Here is a 24,972-nt window from a genome sequence, read left to right as displayed (position 1 = left end):
AAAATGTGGAGCTGAGAAGGGGAGAGAAGAAAGCATACTGTACCTGAAGGATTTGAACAGCTCAACAAATTCAACGAAACTCATGTTACTGTCGGAAACCATGAAGCTCTGAAAGCCTTTCATTCCTCCTTTGATGCGCCCGTGCCAGCTGCTGCTGCTCCAAGCACTGCAACAAAGACAGGGCCTTGACAGACAGAACGAGGCCGCTTCCCTCATTCTGCCCTAATGGACACTCTCTGGTGAGCAACAGGACCAGAGCGGTGGATTGCAAGTCATAGGTGGAGGCTATTTCCATTTCTCTCAAAATTAATCTATATTATGTCAGATATAAAACATTATACACTGAAACCACTTCATGTTTACAGTCTATTTAATGAGGGTATAAAGTTGAGGTTAATATACTTCTACTAATCAAAACAGTTCTTTGAAATCACAGGTTAATTGGAGAAAAATGTAAATTTAGTGTCTTTGAAGAAAAATCATTTAAAAAAGAGCCCCAAATTACTCAGTTATAACCTGAAGAAAATTATGCATGTTTTCCCCTATATTCTGAATTACAGAAACACATTTAAGAATATCTTGAATGTATCAGTGTCTTCTCTTTTTCCTCTTTTAATGAGTTCTTAGATAAAAACAGGGAAGGGTTTTTAATACTAATGGAAAATGTGAGTCAGAAAAATATTAAGAATGGCAATAAGCCAACTCTATCTAGGATTATATTTGCACCTGCCAAGAATGTATCCATTCAATATAAAAATATCTGTCAACTAGATAAAAAATTCAGGCCGGTTATTTCACAACATTTTTTCACTTTCTACACTGGTTCCCTGACAGGGAAGTATGAGAAATGTTTTGGCTGGTTGTTCACCAAATCAGTGAACAGTATCTTTCTCTTTCTTTTATTTTTGTTTTTGTCTTTTATTTTTCACTTTAGAAATACTTCAATATATAAGAAAGTATAGAGAATACTGTAATGAATTGCCTGTTTACCCTCAATCCTGCTAATAACGTTTACTCATGGAAAATTATTTTGTGTTGACATCTGAAGGTTTAGAGTATTACTAAAGGCTAGATTTATATTATTTTGAGGGAAAGAATATAGACCCTCCACGGGAAACAGACGGTGGAGTTTCAGGAAGAGGAAGAAGGCCCGGTGAAGTGGTTTATCATTTGCATTTGAACAAGTAATTCTCTGTCCTCTTTCTAGTCCCCGGTTCAGCCACTGCCTGTAGGCACCCACTTCCTCTGACTTCAGGAAACTCCATTTGCCCACCCTTTCCCTCAGTCTTGCTTTCTCCTTGAACAGCATTTGGGCTGATTTTCCTTCTCCTGCCTTGTCTTTTCTTTCTTTTCAAATACTTGGTGGGCTGTGGCCCTTGCCCTCCCAGGAGGCCCTGTGGTCTTGCATCTGACATGTTAGTTTCTCTACTTCTACCTCTTTAACAAGAGTTTCCTCCATTACTCTGTCCTTCCTTCTCCTGCTCACGAATGACTAAAATAAAGGGAAAGGCGGGTTAATCCCAGGTATTTGGCTATTTTATTTACCTGGGATACTGTATAGGCTGAAATATAGTATGCAGAATTCTGATTCTTTGTAGCTTTTAACTGTGTTACACCTAAACTTACAGAAAAGTTGCAAGAGTGACACAAAGATTTCCCATGTACCCTTGACCCAGTTTCACCAAGTATATAGTTCCCAATGTATAACACATAACTTATTATGTCCATTATTCACAAGTGTAAAAGAATGCTTCCCTTTTAAAAATGATTTGCTGTAGTGTGTATGTGTGTAATTAATGTTTCCAAAGCCAATGTCTGCACGGACCCACTTCCTCCTCCCACCCTTCTTTTTGATAAAGTAGAGTGCCTGTTTTATCTTGGATCTGTCTGGAATCTCTGCATTTCTGAAACTTCAGTGTGGGGTGGAAGATGGTGTGGCACTCTGATTCCTTTGTAGGATTTTCATTTTAATATTATTTCTTCTGAGAGGGTGGGTGTTGTTTCAAATGTGTAATTTGCATGGACCTTATGAAATAATTTACTATAATGCCAGCTTTGAAATTATCTAAACATATCCAAATTGCTATAAAATACATTCATTTCTCTACACATGTATATGTTACATATGAGAAGAGTGTTAAATATATTTTACCTATTAGCAAAGGGCCAAGCAGCTTACTTTAAAACTTAACTTATTCTTCACTTAGCAGTGCCATTCAATATAACTTTTTTCAATGATAGAAATATTCTGTATCTGCACTGTTCAGTATAGTAGCCACAAGCCACTGTGGCTATGAGACACTTTTGATGTGGTTAGTGTGACTGAGGAACTGCATTTTATTTTATTAATTTAAATAGCCACTTCCTCCGCTGTGGCCAGTGGCTACTATACTGGACAGTGCTAATTTGGAGAATCTCGGGTCAGGTTCATTATTACTATTGGCCTTTGAAGGGTTGGTGTGTCACATAATTAGAAGCAATTATAGTAATATGAGAAGATGGGAGTAAAAAATAAAGAAAATTAAAAGCATTAAAAAATTTGGGGTCTTTCAGTTCTCAGTGTAATTGTTAAGTCAAACGTTGAGACAGTCTTTCACAGGGCACTGGGAGAAGCCCCCCTGCTACACAACTCGAGTGACGTGAAGCGTCCTTCTGCTTCATCATGTTAAGGCCCCACCTGGACAGGCTCTTGTTTGAAGACAGCACAGGGGAGGACACTGGCCTGATGGGAGATGGCGTCCCAGCAGCCAAGTTAGGGGACCCAGCCGTGGTCAGAGAGTGGGCTCTTCTGGAAGGGAGAAGATTAGGCGGGCTTGTGATGGCATTCACCTCTGTGAGAGGGACAGACAGAAAAGAGACAATGATCCCAATTACACGTTCCCTCAGAAATCAAATAAAAACCAAAGATGCTTCTGAATGTCTGAGCAAATCACTCTGTACAGGCAATTTCTACACAGGGAGCATCCAAGTGTTCTGAAGAACGGACTCGTCTGGTGGGTTCTCAACCCAGGTGCACATGAGGATTACCTGGGAGCTTAAAACGTACAGATCCCAGCCACAGCATCCGAACCACGTGGGGTGTGGCCAAGGCATCCACATGTTTTTTTAAAAGCTCTAATATCCAGCTGTGGTTCAGAATCACATGTGTGACTCATCAAATTGTATCTGTATAGCTAATATTCCCTGTTAATAATGGCAAGTTAAGTAATGAGAATTTTCTTCTAAGTACACTGTGCTTGCAGAAATACCTTTTGGGTTCCATCATCTAGTTAAAACAAAAGTAAGTGTATTTAACAGGATAAAGAATGTTAAGAATGCCCACCATCCTTAAATCACAATTTAAACCCAAATGCATATTTTTCCCTCAAAAAAGCTTCAGCTGTGAATATGCTGCTGCTCTACCTGATTCTTCTTGTTCATTAATGTCTTGAGGGTCAGAACCACTCCAGCTCCGACACTCTTTGTGCACTTTGGCCTTTCGGGTGGCCATCTCATCGTCGGTCGCCTCTCCGCTCTCCCCCTGGGAACACAAAACACACAACGTTTCTCATTCTGCATTTCTCTCCCATCACTGCTTTAGTTCGGACTGGTCCTGATTTTCTGATAGACCCACCTGCAAGGCTGCCTCCCCCTGGTGAAGCCACTAAAGACCCATGTGAAGGCTAAGTACTCTCATGGAACAACATTACCCCATTTGTCCCCAAAGCAGCACTCCTCAGGGGAGGGGGCCCATGAAAGGAGGCACATGACCCTGGAATCTCCATGTCCAGACAATTACAAAGCAGATAAAATTCAACTTAGGTATCAAAGGTTTTCCATCTGCAAAGAGTGACACTTTTTCTAGGTAACCATGGAGAAAATATATCATCATGTTATGGTGATAATGCATATAATGAAATATGTAATAGTGATAAATACATGTGTATTTATTGTGATAAAAGGCATGACATAAAATTTACCATCTTAACCATCTTTAAGAGTACAGTAGTGTAGTGCTACCTACATGTAGCTTCTTGTGCAACAGATCTCTAGAACATTCTCACCTTATAAAACTGAGACTCTACACTCATTCAACAACTCCCATTTCTCCCTTTTCCCCCAGTTCCTGGACACCACTATTCTACTTTCAGTTTCTAAGTGTTTGACCACTCCAGGTACCTCATACAGGTGGAATCATGCAGTATTGGTCCTTATGTGACTGGCTTCCTTCATTTAGGGCAATGTCCTTAAGGCTCACCCATGTTGTAGCATACAAAAGAATTTCCTTCATTTTTCAAATTGAATAATATTTCATTGTATGTATATAGCCCTGTTTCTTTTCTTTTTCCTTAATTATATTTTATTGATTATGGTATTATAGTTGTTCCAATTTCTCCCCCTTTCCCCCCCTCTACCCAGTACTCCCCACTCCCTCAGGCAATCCCCACACCATTGTTCATGTACATGGGTCATGCGCGTAAGTTCTCAGGCCACTCCATTTCCTCTATTGTACTTTATATCCACGTGGCTATGCTGTAACTACCTATTTGTACTTCTTAATCCCCTCACCACTTCACCCATTCTCCCTCTCATCTGGCAACCATAAAAATGCCCTCTGTAATCCATGATTCTCTCTCTGTTCTTGTTTGCTTAGTTTATTTTTTAGAATTGTTGATAGATACATATTTGTTGCCATTTTACTGTTCACAGTTTAGATCCTCTTTTTCTTAAATAAGTCCCTTTAGCATTTCACATAATAATGATTTGTGATGAGGAACTTCTTTAGTTTTTTTTTCTTTCCTGGGAAGCTCTTTATCTGCCTTTCAATTCTGAATGATAGCTTTGTTGGGTAGAGCAATCTTGGCTGTAGGTCCCTGCTTTTCATGACTTTGAGTATTTCTTGCCAGTCCCTTCTGGTCTGGAAAGTTTGTTTGAGAAATCAGCAGACAGTCTTATGGGAGTTACCCTGTAGGTAACCGACTGCTTTTCTCTTGCTGCTTTTAAGATTCTCTTTATCTTTAACCTTTGGTATTTTAATTATCATGTGTCTTAATGTGGGCCTTTTTGCATCCATCTTGTTTGGGACTCTCTGTGCTTCCTGGACTTGCATGTCTATTTTCTTCACCAAATTAGGGAATTTTTCTTTCATTACTTTTTTCAAATAGATTTTCAATTTCTTACTCTTTCTCTTCTCCTTCTGGCACCTCTATGATGCAAATGTTGGAATGCTTGAAGTTGCCCCAGAGACTGCTTACACTATCCTTGTTTTTTTGGAATCTTTTTTCTTCTTGTTCTGATTAGTTGTTTTTTGCTTCTTTATGTTCCAAATCATTGATTTGATTCTCGGCTTCATCCACTCAACTGTTGCTTCCCTATAAATTGTTATTTATTTCAATTGGTGTATCCTTCATTTCTAACTGGATCTTTTTTATGCTGTTGAGATCCTCACTAAGTTCCTTGAGCATCCTTATAAACAGGCTTTTGAACTTTGCATCTGACAGATTGCTTATCTCCAGTTTGTTTAGTTCTTTTTCTGGGGTTTTGATCTATTCTTTCATTTGGGCCATATTTCATTGTTTCCTCATTCTGGCAGCTTCCCCGCATTTGTTTCTATGTACTAGGTAGAGCTGCTATAACTCCCTATTTTGGTAGCATGACCTAGTGTAGTAGGTGTCCTGTAGGATTCAGTGGCACAGCCTCCCCTATCACCCAAGTTCAGTACTAAAGGTGTGCCCTTTGTGTGGGCTGAGTACAACTTCCTCTTGTAGTTGAGCCTTGATTGCTGTTGGGAATCAGGTCAATGGGAGGGATTTACCCAGCTAATCAGCTGCAAGGACTGGCTGTGACCACTGACCAAGAACCTCTGCCCTCTGTGGAGGATCAGCTGTACAGGGGTAGTGTGGCGGTATAGCACCTTTTCTTTCTTCTTCATTTGTGGATGAACATTTTGTTTTTTTCTCTCTCTTTTTTAAAGATTTTATTTCTTTATTTTTGGAGAGGGAAGGGAGGGAGATAGAGAGAGAGAGAGAGAGAAACAACAATGTGTGGTTGCTGGGGGTTATGGCCTACAACCCAGGAATGTACCCTGGCTGGGAATCAAACCTGCGACACTTTGGTTCGCAAGCCCGCGCTCAATCCACTGAGCTACACCAGCCAGGGCTTTTTTCTCTTGATAATATATTTTAAATTGTGTTCCACATCATTTAGTAGGTCCTCTAAGACCTTCATAATATGATCCCATTCCTTTCTAGCCTTTCCTTGCCCCTAACAGAGTCCCTGCTCTAGCTTGGAGAATGACCCAGAACTACATGTGGTTCCCTGAGCAAGCTGAATCTTTCATGCTTCTCTGATGCCTCATTTGCCTGGATGCTTTTCCCTGTGTTGTCTGTTTGGTAAATTCCTATGCAACTTTTAAGACCCATCTGTCAACTTCTCAGTGAAGTCTTCCCTGCCTGCCTCTCAGTCCTGTATCTTCCTTCTCTCTGCTCCTACAGCACTTTGCAGGCTGCTTGACAATGATTTATTAGATCTCACTGTGTTGGTCAACATGTCTGTGTCCCTCTATGGGCCCTGACTTTTTCCTGGTTTTGACTCGGTTCCTGGTAATGGGACTGGCATCCAGGAGGTACTTGGTAAGCCCTTCCACTTCATTTGTTTTATACCTCATCCTATCCCCAAACCAAATGACCTAAAATTGTTTATGGTGATGTAGAACATACATTGATGGTCTTGGATGATTTGGTGTAATGCTTAATAAACAAGTAACACTCTACCCTCATAAGGATTTTCTTCTTTTTCTTGGTAGTGCTGATGCCCAAGGTGTTGTTCCTCTGCATGTTGGGCTTCTCGCCACTCTTTGCAGATGTCCCAGGGCTAGGGTTTCGAGTGCTCCACCGTCTGCCACCAAACAGCTCCACAGAGTGAGCCAAAGTGGGGCCTTCATACCGTCCATCCTCCTGTAAAAACAACACATGCTGAACAAAAGGGGACAGCAAGCAAGGAGGAAGTAAACATATTCATGGCTTCCAGTAAATCCCCAGGCAGCTGTAGAAGAACTACAAGCTGGCCCACCCAAGTGGCCCTGTTTTCTAATTGTTGGGACTCTTTGTTGGGGATTTCATCACATCCTCTAGAGTCCCAGTCACATCCCTCTTGAGTTCCAGTGATGAGCTTTAACAGGGCCATGTTCAACTGGGATTAACAAAAAAAATGTTCCCTTCCAGTTTTAGGGGTTATGTTTTAGAATTATCACTGTAAAAAAATTCATTAAGATAAGATGTATTTTGCAGATTAGGGCTCTGGAGGACTTTCAGGGGTGGGTTGTATGTGTGTGTATGAACCTATTTAAAATCAATCCTATTTGTTATTGTACCACTTTTTGTGTATTTCCACAGAGTTTGATGCTTGGGATAGTCTGACTTGAAATATGTGGCATACCTAAAATTCACTTTGGAGGGCTCTGGGGAGCATTTCAAATAGTTTGGGCTGCCATCCTCTCGAGTGACTAAAATCCAAAAATAGAGAGCCCAAGGGACTCAGAACACCATGCATATTTTGATGCTGTGAGCAGCAAAAACATATTCGAAGGGCAGGCAATGATCTCTAATAAACAGCTGCTTCTCCTAAGACAACTAAATTTAACATGCAGTGAGTAGTAACAAAGATTTATTTATTTATTGAATTAAATAATAAATGTTCAATTAATAATGGTAAAAAATTCTCTCTATAAGTCAGGAAAGCCAGTTAATAAAACTATAAACAGTTGCATATGAATTAAAGATATTGATAGTTAACAGGTTGTATCAAAGGGCTCTTTTAAAATTACTTTCTATTTACTGTCTTTATTTTCTGCAGACTTTTAAGGCTAATTCTCCTTTGTAGTTCCAAAGAAGTGGTTGTAAATGCACTTGGCTCTAGGCTTCATTACAAATGCTACTATTTCTTCTTGTCTTTTGCGTTATTTCCTGTTACTATTTCCATTATACCGATTTGCATTTACTAGTGCTAAAATACTTGTATTTGAAAATAATTTCACATGTGTTCATCACACAAGAGGACTTCAATGTTAGAAATATTATTTTCTATACACACCCTTCCCAAACTAGGAAACAAAGAACTACTCTTTTAGGGCCATTAATATAATTTTGTAAGAACTCTAGAATTTTCATAAATTTTGTCAACTTCTATGTACATTTAAATAGGTTTCTTTTGTACTTGGGACTTATCAGAGTATTAAATGAGCTAAGCCTTGTTATAAGTCACCAAGAGGGGCATCTAGCATGATGCCTACCAGTCCCCAACTTTTTTTGCCACCAGGGACTGGTTTCATGGAAGACAACTTTTCCACAGATGGGGCTGGGAGGAGGAGGTGGGGAGAGAGGAGGTGGAGCTCTGGTATTGTGAGCCAATATTCGCTCACATGCCTGCCGCTCACCTCCTGTTGTATGTCTGGTTCATAACACACCATGGATTGGTATTGGCAGCAGCCTGGGGTTTGGAGACCCCTGGTTGACCTACTGTTCTCCAAGTACCAAAATAGCATTGTTTTGATGTTCCCTGAGACAGTGAGAAACGGTCTGTATGATAGGAAAATGGTCAGTTTGTGGACCTTTTTCACTAAAAAAAAAAAAATCTTAATTCTGTTTGGAAGACATGGTGCCTATCTTCCTAGGTAGCTCACGTAGAAAAGAGTTTTGCCCTGGCCAGTGTGGCTCAGTTGGTTGGAGCATCATCCCATAATGGAAAGGTTGCAGGTTCGATTCCCAGTCAGGGCACATACCTAGGTTGTGTGTCTGAGCTCCTGTTGGGACACATATGATCCTGGGTCCAGGAGTGTACGGGCAGTAATCAATTGACATTTCTTTCTCTCCCTTCCTCTCTCTCTAAAAGTGATGAAAAAGTGTCCTCAGGTGAGAATAAAATAAGATAAAACCAGTGTTTGAGGAAGAACATCACCTATGTTTTCAGGAGTGACAGAGATACATGGAATTGTTCTGCCTTTACACTCTAAGCACTTAGTTCCAAGCAGGGGTGGAGGGATGGGGACATGGTGGGGAGAAGGGAGGGGTATAGCTGGGTAGGACTGAGTCTGTTCCAGGTCACTTCCTGTGTCTTTGTCCTAGCAGCACCTCTTACCTCTTCTCATACACTGTTCATGGTTTCAGCTGGTGCCTCCTTCAGCAAAAACTGAAGGTTGACAGGGTAAATGAGAAACCAAGTACACTTAATGGGTTAATTCAGTTACTTTATGCTATACGCTTGGGAAGGAAATGGAGCAAATAAATCACATAGGTTTTGTGATGGTTGTAACTGAGCTCAAAGACTTTGCTTTATGGCCAAGTTGAATGGATTTTCATGATCTTAGATTAGAAGGCTATGGAATGACTGTTATTAAAAATCAATATTCATAATAGCTCCTGAAGACTTTTCTTCCAGGCATCTGACTGCACTGAGGGCTCCCTGTGAAGCAGACGGGAGGCAGGTGTTTGGTTTCCAGTTTAGATGAGTTCACTAAAACTGGTATTGTGTTGTACAGCATCAGCACAATTGTGTATGGAGGCCTAAGTGCTGCTTAATCAATTAATCAAGTTACTTATTCAGGTATGATCCTCCTCAAAAGTGTTGCATGGATATGGAGAAAGGAGAAAGAAGGGACATTATATGCGTTGCTACTAACATCCCAGAGGAGAAATGTTTTCACTTGTTGGAAACATGTTAGAACTGTGAAAAATACATAAAATCAGTCATTTTATTAATTTAAGTCATAATTCTATTTATTCTGTGACGCTAGTAAAGATAAATTTTTCCCCAAAGATAGAAAAGCATAAAAAAGAAAAACTGAATACTTTGATACAACTCATTGGACAATGCTAGCCACAGTGCGGCCTCGGGGCAGGGTGTATGACTCACTTTCCCATCTCTGCCCTCCTCCCTTCAAAAGCATGGTGTCTCCCATCACCACCTCCTTCAGCCCAGTCCTGCTGCTAGTCCTGAACACGGTGCAAGGTCGGGGGGTGGGGGGGTGCTGTTACAGTACCTGATAATTTAGGGTTAATGAGAAACTCAGTTTCAGCAGCCCACTGTGAGACACTACCTTCTAAGGGCTGCTGCCACTACAAACCAGCTTAGGCAGAACTCCATGTGTGAGTTAGCTCCTGTTGTGTGGGGAAGTTTCTTTTGACATTAAAAGTGCTATAGTTAGAAACACAGAGTTAAATAACTCTCTGAGAGTCACGTAGCATATTAGGTGATAAAGCAGGATTTTTATTCCCAAACTGAGGGTTTCCAATGTATCAGTTAGTTCCTAATTAATAACAAAAGTATTCAGATTACAATGTTTTCAGTGGAAACTTTAAGTGAAAATGCTTTTAAATTAACTGGTTTCTTTCCAGATACAAGAAGCCACTATTTTTTATACATATGAATTTACATGATGGCTTTACATATATTAACTAAATGAAACCTTACAGCTACCCTATGAGTGGGTATTGCTGTTATTCTCACTTTGGAGATAAGAAACTGAGCACAGAGAGGTTAAGTAAAGGCTGCTCACTATCACTCAGGCAGGAAGTGACAGAGCTGAGAGAATGAGCCCTGATGGTCTAGTTGCCAAGTGTGTTCTTACACCATTTATATCTTGAGAATATGCTATTGAGGGAGGAGGGGAGGCTGTACCCTTACCTGATAGAGGCTGACATATTGTTTCCGCAGCCACTGTTGTCTTTGGTCAGGGAACTTCCTCATCTTTCTCACAGCTCTAGTGAGTTCCAACAACCCGCTGAAGAGCATCTTAGCTGTGTGCTTCGGTGCCACAAAGTGCAATAATCTATTGTCAGTGGTCTGAAGCCCATAGAGCAGTGTCACACCGGTCTCTGAGAGAAACACATTACTCAGTTTGTTCTGAACACACACAGTGTGTATATCAATGCTAGGGTGTCCCATGTACACAGCCTTTGCTGAAAACAGATCCAAGACCCCCTCCACAAGGCCACTTAATCCAGCGTTGCCCAATAATGGGAATTTGCCAGGTTCAGATGTATTACTAAGCACACCAAGTTTTGCTTTAGCGCTGGCTGGGGAGGCAGTGGTGGGCTTTATCCAGGTCAAAGTGCTATTGTCAGGCTGGAGCTGGAGGAAGCAGCGGGCTGAGAGGTGTGTGTCCTGGTCATAGTGGATAACCGTGGCCCCCTGCAGCAGGAACTGGTGCACATCAGCTCGGATGGACAGGACGTACCACGGGATGAGCTCCGTCCCATGGTCAAAGGCCTTCTGTGGCTCTTCTAATCCATGAGGGTCCCATTCTTTGGGCTGCTCAAAGATGTCACTTTCCGTATCCAGCAAATCTCCAATTATAAACCTAATGGAAAGAGAAACAAATTTGGTCTGTTTTATAACCAGAAGTGAGAACAACACAGAGCCTGCCTTTCACTGATGCTAGACATAATTTTTGTTACACTATGAAGTGAAATTAGCATAGGAAATATAAAAATGCTAAAATCCATAAAGTAATTTTTATAGCTGTATTCCAAAGCCTTATATTTAGCATATTTAGCAATATTGTGATCATAGGCATAATAGATTAGTTGTATTTTTAATATCAATAACAATAACCTTCATTATGTATTTATTTTCTCTGTGTCATGAAATGTGTTAAATATTTTATATACATTTTTTCACTTAATTTGATCTACTTGTAAAGTAAGATTTCTTACTTTTTTTTCTTTTTAACCTATGAGGATATCAGAGGTTCAGAAGGGGTAAGTAGTTTGTTCCAGGTTACCCAGCTTAGAAGACGCCTACCCAAGGCAGGATTCTGGTCTGTCTGACTCCTTAGTCTGGGATCTTCTTCACTAGGTTTGCTTGCCTTCTACTTGATCATTAACAAAACTCACGACCTGAATATAATGGTGCTAAAATAGGCAAAAATAAGACTTAATAAGCTGGCTTGATAAGAGCTTCTGTTAAAAATAAAATACAATAAACTCTAACTGGTATGACTCAGTGGGTTGGACATTGTCCCACAAACCGAGGGGTTGCCAGTATGATTCCCAGTCTGGGCACATGCCTGGGCTGTGGGTCAGGTCCCTAGTTGGGGACATGCAAGAGGCAACCAATTGATGTATCTCGTGCACACATGTTTCTCTCTCTTTCTTCCTTACCCTCTCTCTAAAAATAAGTAAATAAATAAAATCTTTTAAAAAATAATGAAAAATTCAATGACAGCTATTGGGAAATACAGCCCTGGTGGTGGGCCAGAAGAATCTGGGGGGAAGGCAAGGGTAACTTTATTGCCTCCTTTCTATCTGGCCACCTTCGTAGGAACATGCCTGAGACAGACTCATTCTCTGCAAAGAATGAGGAATGGTTAGCAAGATAAAGGTTTCTGTTGTTTGATCCATAAACATAGCAAAGAGGTGAGTAAAATTGGGAAAGAGCTGGTCCATACGTGTCTGGGAAGGAACATTCTCATCGACTCATGGCACTGGGCAGCCTACTGCCTCTTGGCAAAGTGTGAGCAGCAGCACTGGGCTTCTTGGACTCAGTCTAGATCCTAGTCCCTGAGCAAGATCCCACACCTGCTTTCAAACAGCAGGTTCTTCCTCCTTGCCTCACATAAATAGATATTCTTAAAAAAAGAAAAGAAACCTACAGGGAATCTCACAAAGCTCATGGTCAAAATATCCCTTTCAGATGATCCACACTGGAAACACTGGAAACAACCCAAATGTGCAGCAACAATAAAATGTATAAATAAAATGTGATATATTCATACAAAGTAATTCTGCACAGCAATGGAAATAACACACAATAGCTAACTATATGCAACAACATAGACAAATCTTAAGCAAGACACACAAGAATAAATACTATATTAATGTACATGTCACTTCCAAACCAGGAAAAACTATACTATGTAGAAATGCATAACAGTGGTAAAGTTATAAAGAAAAGCAGGATGCACTATCACAAAATTTACAGCAGTGAATTTTCCTCTAGGAGGAAAACTGGTGACATAATTAAGAAGGAAACAAAAAGGTTTTATGGGTACTGGCAATGTTTTCACTCTAGATGGTAGTTACGCACATATTTACTTGATAATTATTCAAACACATTCATTTTTATTTGTTTTAAAGATTTTACTCATTTATTTTTAGAGAGAAGGGAAGTGAGGGAGAAAGAGAGGGAGAGAAACATCAGCATGTGGTTGCCTCTTGTGTGCCCCCTACTGGGGACCTGGCCCACAACCCAGCCATGTGCCCTGACTAGGAATCAAACCAGCAACCCTTTGGTTGGCAGGCCAGTGCTCAATCCACTGAGCCACACCAGCCAGGGCCAAATGCATTACTTTTTAAAAAACTTTAAATTTTAGAATAGTTATAAATGTGTAAAGAAATTACAAAGATAGTATACCCCACATCCACTTTTCTCTATTATTAACATCTTATCTTAGGATGGCATATTTGACACAATTCATGAACTAATACTGATACAGTATTATTCATGCAAGTCCATACTTTGTTTAGACTTCCTTAGTTTTTTACCTTTGTCTTCTTTCTGTTCCAGGACTCCATCCAGGACACCACATTACATTTACACTAGTTGTCCTGTTTCTTTAAACTCTTATATATGACAGTTTTGCAGACTCACCTTGTTTTTGATGATCTTGACAGTTTTGAGAGGCACTGGTCAGGTATTTTGTAGAATTAGAATTTGCTTGATATATTTCTTATAATTGGACTAGGGTTCGAGGTTCTGGGCAGGAAGACCACAGAGGAAGACTCCATTCTCACCACATTGTATCCAGGGAATGTACTGTCAACATGACTTACCCCTATTGATGTTGACCTGGCTGAGGGAGCGTTGGGCACGTGTCACTGTAAAGTGACTTAAAAAAACTCCTCCTTTCTGTACTGTCCTTTTTGGAAGGAAGTCACCAGGCACAGCCCACATTTAAGGAATAAGCAGTTAGGCTCTATCTCACAGAGGGCAGAAAATCTAATAAGTTATTTGGAATTCTTCTGCTTGGGAGATTATCTCTTCTTCCCCTTTGTTTGCTTATCATTTATATATATGAAGTCATTAATATTTATTTAATACTTTGGGTTTTAATCTAATGCCAATTAATTTTGTTGCTCAAATTGGCCACCAGGAGCTTCTGCAGTTGACTCTTGTATGCTTTTGCTATAACCTCATTGTTGTGTATGTCTATGTGTGTGTTTTTAGCACTTCTTTACTTTCTGGCGTAACAAGATGTTCCAGGCTCACTTGTGTATTTCCTACCCCAGTCCTAGAATCCACCATTTCTCCAAGGAGCTTTGCTTTCTTTTATTGAAGAATGTTAGAAGTTAAGATCTGGTTGCTATGTACAAAAATACATTCTATTTTATGCACTTAATGTTCCATTTCAACATAAAAAAGTGAAGAAAGAAAGAAAAAAGAGTCCTTTGTGTCTAACTTAGCTCCATCCTTCTGAAATTGCTCTTAGTAACAACAGAAAACCAATACTTATGTCCTCGTATGTATAATACTTATGCCCACGCTTCCCACATAAAGCATGGTGATTAGAAACATGCCCTCTGGAATCACGCTGGGTTTACTGTGCAGCTCCGCCACCTGTTCGCTGTGTGACCTAGTGAAATCACTCAACTTTACCTGACTGTTAATGGCAGAAAGGCACTGCCCATTTCAGAGATTAATGGCGAAGCTCAAATAAGATAGTTGTTGTAAAGCACTCAGCACAGTGTCTGGCTCAGTACAGTATATCACTATGATTAAATTAGGGAGACTGAGGTTTCATCCCTCCCACTTCTTCCCCACTTCCTTTCCCGAGGCTACATCAGCGCAGCTGTTCCTCTAGAGGGGCTTCCTTTAAGTCATATCCAAGCCCTTTAATCTTTTTATTTCCTTTCTTTGGAACCACTTCCACATTCTCCATGTCCTACTTTTCTTTTTAAGTACAAAAAAAATTCAACTGATGAGTGTCAGTACTGATGAAATACAACATATGTTAATCTGGACACAGAACTTGTGATTTTAATTTAGCATGAAAAATGGTGTTTCCCAAATTCTGTTTAATTTGAATTCTGAACTAAATCAAGTATTTTTCCAGTAAAAAAAAAACCTATAAGGATTATAAAAAATAATGTCTGGAAAGAAAAATTAAAAGGCTCTTCTGGAGCCCATTTCTGCTGCTTAGAGACGATGTGAGCTGGGAGAGAGCAGATGCTGTCTTTTGTAGCGTCAGTTTCTGTTTTAGAACACAGAGAGAACTAATGCTTAGCATTAATAATTCCACTAAAAAGCATTCTCCCAGGGACTAATGCCCAGATAAAACTGACAACTGCCTGTAAGGAAGTAAGTTCCTTTCAAGAAGGAAACCAGTAGCTTTATCTCTTGGATCCTATAGTGAGTTTTACACACTCTGTGCCTGACCCTTGCAGGAGACAAGTTTCTGTGGGTTTACAAAAAGAAGTAAGATGGAACTTAAAGATTTATTTAGGAACCAAATAACATTAACCAAATGTCAAATATGTGGTTTACCAGTGAAGAAACTACCTTGTCAAACTTAGGTCAAATGTTTTAAGGAATAAAAAGAGAAAGAAAGTCTGTACCTGATCCCAGAAGCGGTTCTGTAGCATCTTTCAATTAGAAACCATGAACTGATGGACAAACATTTTTCTAATGTTCCCTGATGAAAATATTATATTAGGGGACAAGTGTCTTTTCTTAATAAGTGTTCATTACTTCCTACAAAGCTAATATGATTACATGAACATAATTCATCAAGTGATAAGCCTAAAGTAATTTTGTTAGATGGAAGAAAATGTACACCTTTTCCAAAGGACTAACTACAGCTGTTCCCTGTAACAAAATCCAGAGTTTCAAACCTGCCTCTGGCAAATTCTTGCTTTTAATTAACCTAGCAGTTCCCTCAACAACAGGCAGCTTCTAAATTATATCTGGGTGGTGTGTGGAGCCAGTCATCCTGAGGTTAAAGCTTAGCCCTGCTGGGCGTGAGATCCTGAGTAAAATGGAACTTCTTGGGAGGATTAAATAATTTAACATATGTAAGATATTAGGACAGTGTTTCTTAAAAAGTAACTATCAATAAGTAATAACATGTTAAATGTTACTAACGTTAGTATTGTCAGGATTGTATTTATGAAGTTGCTACGAGGCTCTGGATCAGGAATGGGTTCCCAGGACCCAGAAACAGTGCTTGCAGGTATGGTTTCAGTGAATTCTGTTCAACACCCACCTCGCTCCCACTTCGTGTGTTTAGTGCTTCATCTCCGAGGAGCAGTCACACGGGGTAAGGAGAGTATTACCAATACTGACACACAGGTTTCAACGTGAGCATTTCAATATAGCTTCACAGGTTTTGTAAAAGAAATATTTGCATTTTTGTGCTTTCTCCCCCTGCCTTTTAAGAGCGCAGGGTCTGGAAAATGGGAAGTGGAAGAGAAATGTTCTTAGCATGTGGATGATAAAACAATTAGGAAGGTCACAAGAGCATAAGAAAAAAACTGGAAATAAGAATTTTATGAGAGATGACAGGAACAGGTAAAAAAACTTATATCTTAAAGGAACCACAACAAAAAGGAAAAGATGGTAAAGGGGAAGCTCGGGGCCTGGGTCTCTGAAGCTCAACCAAAGGTAACACTCCTAAAAGTATTTTGGAAAGGTTGACACTTTTAATTAATACCCCGCCCCCAAACAAGTGGCAGTTATTATTGAAAAAGCCATATGAAATTCATTATTTTATCTATTTGGGGAGGATGCTTTCTCTTATAGTACGATTTAAGGAAGGAATTTGGGCCATATCTCAGTATGAAGAAAAGGTTCATTATCCCAAACATCTGTTTGATTTTTCTTACAAATAATGTGAAACTTGTGATAAATCATGATTCCCTCTTTCTTTGGCCACTCAGGATCCCAGAACAAAATTCAGTCACTATAAATGACAGTATTTTTTTTCCCAACTTGCTTTGCTTAATAACTTCAATTATTTATACTCACTCTCATAAGCATCTACAAACTCTTTTGTGGAAGGAGGGAGATATATACATAGATACATATATAGACACATAAATAGAGGTATATATAGGTGAAGGACTCAAATGGCTATCAGATGCTTCTGGTACAGACACATGCTTATTTGTAGATGGTCCTCCCTACCCCTAGCTACACTATGTGATAAACTAATACTGTATACTTTGGAGAAATTGGGTCTATACCTTTACCTTCTTATAATAGCATTAGAGATTCAGATACAAGGCACTCATTTCTGTGTTCACCACCAACTCTAAGTATCTAGTACTCCAATTCCAAAGAAATTCTTTTCTGAAAACACTGTCCACAGTCACCCCTGCCACCGTAGGCTCACACACAGAGAGACAATCAGGGGAGGCTCTGCAGAACAAACAGCAATGTCTTGCAAACACACGTGTGTATAAGGACTCTAAGACAACTGCAAGGTCTGACTCGTGAATGCTGACTACAAATAAAACCTTTCTTGGTAAAAGATGTCAAAGCCAGTAGACCTAATAGTTTTGGAGGTGCTAAAGGATTCCTCCTTGCTGGGACAGTGAGTTAAGCTAGACTATAAGTAAATGGCCTTGAAGAGAAGCAATGCGTGCCCAAGACCACTGGTTTCTGTTTTCTCATTTGGTTGCGGGTAAGCACATCTGGCTGGGTTGCAATGCCTGAGGATGAACAGCAATTGGAACAACTGAACATTTGCAAAGCTGAGGCCGCCACCTCACAGAGCCGAGTTTCTGAAAGTAAGAGCTCCCTGACTACCCGGGATCACCCAGAGGTTGGGAGAAGCTGCAAAAAATACTGATCAATGTCTCACTTCACCCTTACTAAATCGCTATATTTCAATTAAAAATATGTTAATACCTGCCCCTGTGTTCTACTCAGTGATTAGTAAAAACCATTTTTTATAGAATCTGTGAAATGAACAAGAGATCATGGTTCTAATCCTGAAATTTTATTGGTTGAATTTTTAGACATGGCAGAGTAGCCCTAGTTTCCTTTATAGGGCTAACCAGTGGCAAGAAGTTAAATTATAAACAGTAATTTTAGAACAAGGCAGTGAAATTCAAAAGATAAATTCTAATTCAGAATTGGTAAAGACTGAAGATCAAGAAGCATGGCCTACTGATAAAGGCAGTGGGTTTTTATCAGGTGTCTATCCGAAACCAACTGAAGTGGGAAAAAGCAGCAATGAGCATCCTCCCTCTTGTTAAAATGCAGAACTTACTGGCATCGAGCTTTATCCTTCAAGGAGTTTTTCCTAGAGCTGTTCCCTTCACTGGCGCTGTCCTCGTCCTCTGTCTCCAGACTCCGGCTGCAGCTCCGGATGACCTGAAAGATGCTGTTGACGGTGGATTCTTTCTCCGAATTCTTTAAGCCATTTTGTCCCACGCGTTGTAAAAAATTATCTTGTCCACTGTAGTCAGCTACAAACTACAGAAAAATACATCGAGAGTTTGTTATTATGACTTTATATAATACGTCTGAATAACCTACTCAGCTAAGGAAATGAAATCATAATAGTCATAAATAATGGTATTTGTGCCTATTTCATTGGAAGGGGAGAACCTCCAGGAAAAACATTTTTCTCTTTCGCCACATAAAATATCAAAACTTACTGTTGTTTCCACTAAGACAACTTTAGTCCCTCTAGGAACCAACACTCTACTTTGAATTGAAAACACAAAAAGCAATATTATTCCAAGGTTCCCTCGGGAGATTAGCTACTTTACGGAGGAAGGGCAGGGTTATTTTATCCTTGCAGTGAGAATTGAGAAAAACCACGAACAAGTATACTGTGCTGTGGAACCAGATAAAAATCACCAAGAAAGGTGACGTTTTGCTTTTTTTCCCATATGTCCTATGGCAATGCCAAGGCTCCCTGGTAGTGTTTTAAGCTCTTATTGTCTGTATGTGGTCAGGAAGTTTTCCCCATCACCTCACCACAGCTGGGCCCTGAGATGTGGCATTCTCTCCTTCCAAAGCACAAGGGAGTTGGTGTGGGTGTGGTGTGGGGGACTTGCTTTCAGCTTTCTCCTTCATTTCTTGCACTTTCATTCCTTTCATATAAGCTGGAGAGATGTATCATATAAGCTGGAGAGCTGTATCATATAAGCTGGTAGTGTTGACTATGCCCATCCAGGGCTCTGAAGTCTCCCTGATACCAGGCGATGCCTTTGTTCCCAGGTGATACAGAAGAGGCTCAGTTTTAGAAGAGTCTTCCCCATGCCACCGAGAAGGGGTGTATGTGGGTGAGTGTGTGTGTAACAGTGAGTACTATCACCATAGTGAGAATGACCCTAGATTTGGGTGTGGGACTTCCAGGTATGGGACTCCTCAAAATTCACCATAAAGTTCCCCCCAGTTTAGTTCTTCCTTTCATTTCTAAACCCCATACAGGGAAGTTTCCTTATCTTCTTCAGTTTCTCAGTGTCCTTCCTCTCCAGTGCCCAATGCCCTGGGGCAAAGCTCACATGGTCATCTCCTCTCTGGGAGTCTGGAACAAGAAGCAATAGGTCGGGAAAACTGAGTCAGCCATGGGCAGGAGCCTGCAGCCTGTCTTTAGAAGAGGGACCAGCTTCTCCAGCACTGTCAGCTCCCCCCGCCCTCCCCTGAAGGATGAGAGGAAGGCACTGTTGACTCCCCCACATTTTTTCTTCTGCCGATTCAGGAAAGTTATTACTTTCACTTCACTTGACTTATTTTGTCTCCTGCAGCCAGACATTCCCACCCAATAAGAGAAAAGAAAACACCATCAATCTTAAAAAGAAATAAAATCAGAAAACAACACCCAATTCCACTCATACCTTCATGTTGTCCCATTAAAGCTACCTTAACTGTGCTAGTTGGCTTTCTTTTCTCTGGAACCTTCGAGGACCCAACTGTTATCCAGCACAACAGAAACAACGGATACCCGGGTTCACTAAGTTATCCCTCCTCATTTCAGTAAGTGATGAGCCAGGGAACAATGGCGACTCTGCATCATGAGGATTTTAGGAGGCCTCACCTCTAGAGTTTCCTCTTGGGAATTGTATCTTGGGCAGAGCTTCACCAGGCCAGAGGCTCCGTCTAGTACTTCACAGAGCTCCTTCAGAAACACCCCGCAGAACGGAACCACCTTACAGCCGGGGATGTGCAGTGCCCGTGTCACCACCTTCTTGTACTCGCAGGAAGACTCATGCTGAGCCATGGCGTCCTTCAGGCTCCTCATGGTCTCCAGGTCAGACTGGTCCATAAACTGCCACATCTTTAAAACTTTTCTTGATCTATTGCAAGTAAATGACATTTTTTTTCAGATCGTCGGAGAAATAATATGGTTTACAGTAAGTAGTCTAAATTCTATACAAATTTGTTGTTTTGGCTTGCTTTCTCCCTGTTTTAATATTTATTCAGGCTCCGTATCTCCCAAATAATGTTTTATATTACTTTTATAAATTGAAACACAAAATTAAATAGGACAGATATAAACAAAACACACATAGAAGGAGTTAATTTTGGAAGGTGGGCACTGAACTTGGGTTTGAGCTTTCCTAGCAGCCATAGACAAACAGGAAGCCTAGTAATGTGGTTTGTACAAATATTTGTGGAGGGTTGCCTGCAGAAAATGTGGTCCATCCACTCCTCTCAATCTTTTAAATGTTATCCCTGGACAACGCCAGTCCCTCAGTGACACACACGAAGCCTGCTTTAGCTTCTTTGCTTTTACTGAATCCAGCTTTAACATTAACCCACTGGTCCACTCTAAGGGATGTTATCTTGAAGTATTATTTGCATAAAAGGGTGTTAAATGGGGCTTTCCTGTTTTGAATTGCTGGTAAGAACTAGAGGTGACATTGTCCCCACCTTCTAAAGACAGGCACCAGGCTGTCACAAGCACCACTGAAACTGCTCTGTCCTCAGTGGTCTCTCAGCCTCCACCAGCCCATAGAGGAACTGGACTAGGGCAGCCAGGTGGGAATACTGCCAGTACACTGCGAGGAGGAGGAATTCACCCGAAGTTCGGGGTCTTCGAGTAACCTCTTTGGAGAGGCGGATCTGTGTCCTGGGCAGTGTGTTGATCACAGAGGCTGGTGTGTGACTCTTGTGTGAGAAAGTCTGAAGTGAGAGGCTGCCTGGAGCTGCCCAATGGCAATGTGAGGCAGAAAGTTCTTCTTTCTGCATCTGCAGATCTGAGAGGGCAAAATGCAGAATGCTCCTGCGAGTCAGGAGTAGACACTGTGACAGGCAGTTGGACATGAGCTATCTGGAAGGGCCTGCCTGATAAATGAAGTGACTCTAGAGGAAAGAGTCTGGAAGGGCGAGACCTCCAGACCTGGCTCCAGGGTATACGGGGAGGTATACTGAGGGTATACTGAAAGGTACATATAGAACAAGGTTAGGGAGACATTAGCGGGCATAACTAGAGAGAACCCCCCAAAGCAACCCACATTTGGAAGCACCTAACCCAGATTATAACTGGTCCAGTCAAGTAAGATCTCTGCTTCCTCTACCCCCTCCTTCCTTCTTTCCTCTCCCGTCCACTTTTCCTGCAGGGATTGAGTTGGAAGGAGAGGGAGAGAAGAGACAAACCATTTCTTCCTACCCTGCTACAGGTATCTGAGACTGGGTGGGCTGTGAAATGTGGGGAAAGGGCAAAGCTTTAACTTGAGTGAGAGGTTGCAGTTTTGATTTGTATCAGACTGGATTGAAAATTCATTATGTACTACATAAGATATCTAAAAGACAAAGAAGTACCACATGATAAACACCCACATACCAACCTCTCAGTTTAACAAATAAAACATTAGTAATATGGTCGAAGCCGCAGTGGGTTCCTCTGTGAGCACGTGTCCTCTTACCTTCCCAAAGGGAACCACAGCTGTGACTTGAGTGATCTTAACAGGTCTTTATACTTTCCCAACATATGTATGTATCACCAAGCAGCTTGTGTTTTATAAACTGTATATAAATGGTGTCACACTGTAGGCACTCACAGACAACCTGTTTTTTTTGCACAGCTGTATGTTTCTGAGATTCATCCACACCTATTTGTACAGGCGAATGAGACAGCTTATTAACCACATAAGAGGCTGAGAAAGTTATAGTTTCTCCCAAGGTGGAATCCAGAGCTGAGGGAGGGAGGGCCAATTAGGCAGGTCTGAAACACAGTGAGGTCAGAAAAAGAAAACTGTTTTCTGATTTCACCCCATTGAGTCCAGCTAGTCCTATAACTGATTTCCTATGGGCTGGTGAGAATCCTATTTTGGGAATAAAAAGGAGGTAAAAAATAAGCAAAGTGAATAAATTAATGAGACATGGTTCTCTTATTTGATTATCCTTTCAGTAATAGAGTAGCTATGTTACACTTTGGAGCAAAAGACAAACCTCAGCAAAGATCAATATTGTTTTTTTGATAGATTGAGAATTGACATTATTTTAAAACTTTTATTTCTCTTTTTGACTATAAAGGTACTAGATGCTCATTATAGAAAATCTGAAAAATTCCAAAAATATAGAAAATCCACCCACAGACAATATTAGGTATATTTCCTTCCAGTATTTATTCTATTTGTGTCTGTCTTGTATAAATACTTTATAGATTTTGACTTATAAATATTGCTGAGGTTATTCAGTATAGATGGCTTTATTACTATGTATTTTTTATGTATCATATGATATTTGTTTTCCAATATTAATTTTTTTTCATAAACATCATTTTTGGTGGCTAAATAACATTCCAGTGTATGGATGTATCATATTAGTTCCTTCATTTTTCTCTTGTTCATTTGGGTTATTTTAAACTGACACTATGAATGAATAAATATTGTTATATGTGAATCTTTTTATTTATAATCGTTTCCTTAAAAAATAGAGAGAATTTAGTTCAAGGAAGCAAAATATGCAATTAGAAAACCAAGGTCAGTGTTAAATGACATTGTTAAATAAGGTTGTTCCTCTTTCCATCTAATTGCTTGAAAAAAACTTTAGTTACCTTGATGTAATTAAATCACTTATAGTCTAAATATTTTCAAGCCTGAAGGTGTACACACTGCATTCCATCATAAGAGCACCTAGCAACTTATCTCCTAAATATACATTTCTAGCAAAAGAATTCTTAAATCTGATACTTTTGGCCATCTTTTTGTAAAGACCAGTTCAGTTCTAAGCCAAACATAGGAGCATGAAACTAGATGGCAGTGGATCTGGGGTATAAAACAAAATGCACAGGGACCAGCAGGGAGGTTTAGCTTGGTCTGATTCTTCTTCCTCATGTAAGAGATCACTTGGCTTTATGGCCTTTTTGGATTTTGAATTCACACTAAGTTGTGTCTGAAAGTCACATTCACTAAGCCTTCCATGGGTCATTCTGAGGCCATTCTTGTATCAGGAGAATCTCTAATACAGGGTGTGTAGCAGCCAGGCTCCACGATGCCCCCCAGTGACCCACACCTCCTGGTGCAATGCAGTCCCACCCACAGCAAACCAGTGCAGGTCCTACGTGGCCAGCACAACATGGCAGAAGTGACCATTAAATGGCATCTGAATAGGACATAAAAAGCACTGCACCTTCTGCCTTGCTCTCTTGGGTCACTCACTTTGGAGGGAGCCAGCCACCACGCTGTGAGGACAGTGACGTCCAGAAGAAAGTGAGGTCCCAGCCCACAGCAAGCACCAACTTGCCAAACACAGAAGGATGAGCATCATTAAAATAGAACTGCTTTATCACAATATGAGCATCCTTTTTTTTTAAGTAACACAGGTTCTTTAAGAAAAATCTATGCAAAGAGAATCAAATATATAGCTTCTTGTTCTCCCAGTGTTTTTGTATTTTTCCCTTCTTTTGAGCCACACCTGGCACATTTGTATGACCATTTTAAATGTCAATGACATGAATTTATTCTTAGTTAAGAAAGTTCAAAAGGGCAAAAAGAAGTCCAACTTTGAGAATTTTCCTTTCCTCCCCCAAATCTGAATCCCATCACTGGAGAATCAAAGGAAAATCTTGATAATTTTATGAAGCAAGATCTATTTCTACTGAGAACTCATTGGGAAGGTGAATGTCGGACAATAACAATGACAGTTGTCTTTATAGAGACTTACTGTATGCCAGCCATACCTGCTAAATATATTATCTCACTAAATTCTATGTCAAGAGGTGGGTACTTTTTATTATTATCCTCATTTTACAGATGTAGAAACTGAGGCTCAGTGAGGTCAAGTAACTCACTCAGATCACACAGCTATTCCACGGGGAATCAGGATTTGATTCCTTGCTATTCTGACTTGACAACTCAGGGTCTTCTTCCCCACAAGAGTAAGGGGCAGTTACTTCATGCCAGGTAACCGAGTTTGAAAGGGAATAAGACAGGAGAGACTTTGTTGACAGAACGGTGATCTTATTATTAGCTTGATGGAGAAGGCATAAGAACAGAGTAACACAGAGGTGGAGGGCATGAACTCTGAAATCAGGGCTGCCTGTATTCATGCCCTAGCCATGCCAGGTGACCTGAGGTGAATGATTTAACTTCTGCTAACATTAGTTTCTTCTTTTGTATACAGTGGTAATAATAATGATATCTACGTCAAAAAAATTGTTCTGAGAATTAAAAAATTTAATGCATGAAATGTGCTTAGTCTAATGCTTGACACATAGTCAAGTGTTCAAAAAAATGAGAGCTAAAATTACTGAATGCTTATTATCAATGTTGTCACTCAGGGCAGTCAATGGTTGGGAGCTTACAATGCTTGGGCAATTCATAAGGCAGAGGTGGACAGAGAAACAGTAAAGTGTACAAGGCAGGAAGAGGAGGACAGGGGTCAGGGATGGGGTTGACAGAGTTATTCAACCAGGTAATTTCACTCAGCTTGGCCAAGAGCGTGGGATCAGAGCAGACACAGCTAACTGGGATTGTGAATGGCCCAGGGGGGCTGAATTCTGCAGCATCCTGGAGGGGCAGGGCTTGTGGTGCTACC

At 40.4% G+C, this 24,972-nt stretch overlaps 1 protein-coding gene across 6 annotated transcripts in view; it reads right to left on the bottom strand.

Annotated features, from left to right (window-relative positions):
- PLCE1 (phospholipase C epsilon 1) overlaps positions 1-24,972 on the bottom strand; it is a 315,034-nt gene that overhangs the window by 59,909 nt on the left and 230,153 nt on the right. For 4 of the 6 annotated variants that reach the window (XR_006787513.1, XM_045854082.1, XM_045854080.1 and 1 more), the window contains exons 6-12: positions 20,027-20,285; positions 18,248-18,453; positions 10,660-11,335; positions 6,753-6,935; positions 3,403-3,520; positions 2,678-2,831; positions 44-166 (exon numbers count right to left, since the gene is read on the bottom strand). Coding sequence is in view for 5 of the 6 variants with exons in the window: in XM_045854082.1 (XP_045710038.1) it covers positions 44-166; positions 2,678-2,831; positions 3,403-3,520; positions 6,753-6,935; positions 10,660-11,335; positions 18,248-18,453; positions 20,027-20,285 (1,719 nt within the window). In the remaining variant the exon portion in view is untranslated. The remainder of the gene's footprint in view (positions 1-43; positions 167-2,677; positions 2,832-3,402; positions 3,521-6,752; positions 6,936-10,659; positions 11,336-18,247; positions 18,454-20,026; positions 20,286-24,972) is intronic. The other 2 variants (XM_045854085.1, XM_045854084.1) reach the window with 1 other exon arrangement.

Source organism: Phyllostomus hastatus, unplaced genomic scaffold, assembly GCF_019186645.2.
Source record: "Phyllostomus hastatus isolate PE091 unplaced genomic scaffold, TTU_PhHast_1.1 phas_scaffold_1066, whole genome shotgun sequence".
Classification (NCBI taxonomy): domain Eukaryota; kingdom Metazoa; phylum Chordata; class Mammalia; order Chiroptera; family Phyllostomidae; genus Phyllostomus; species Phyllostomus hastatus.
This window is presented reverse-complemented; position numbering and strand designations above follow the sequence as displayed.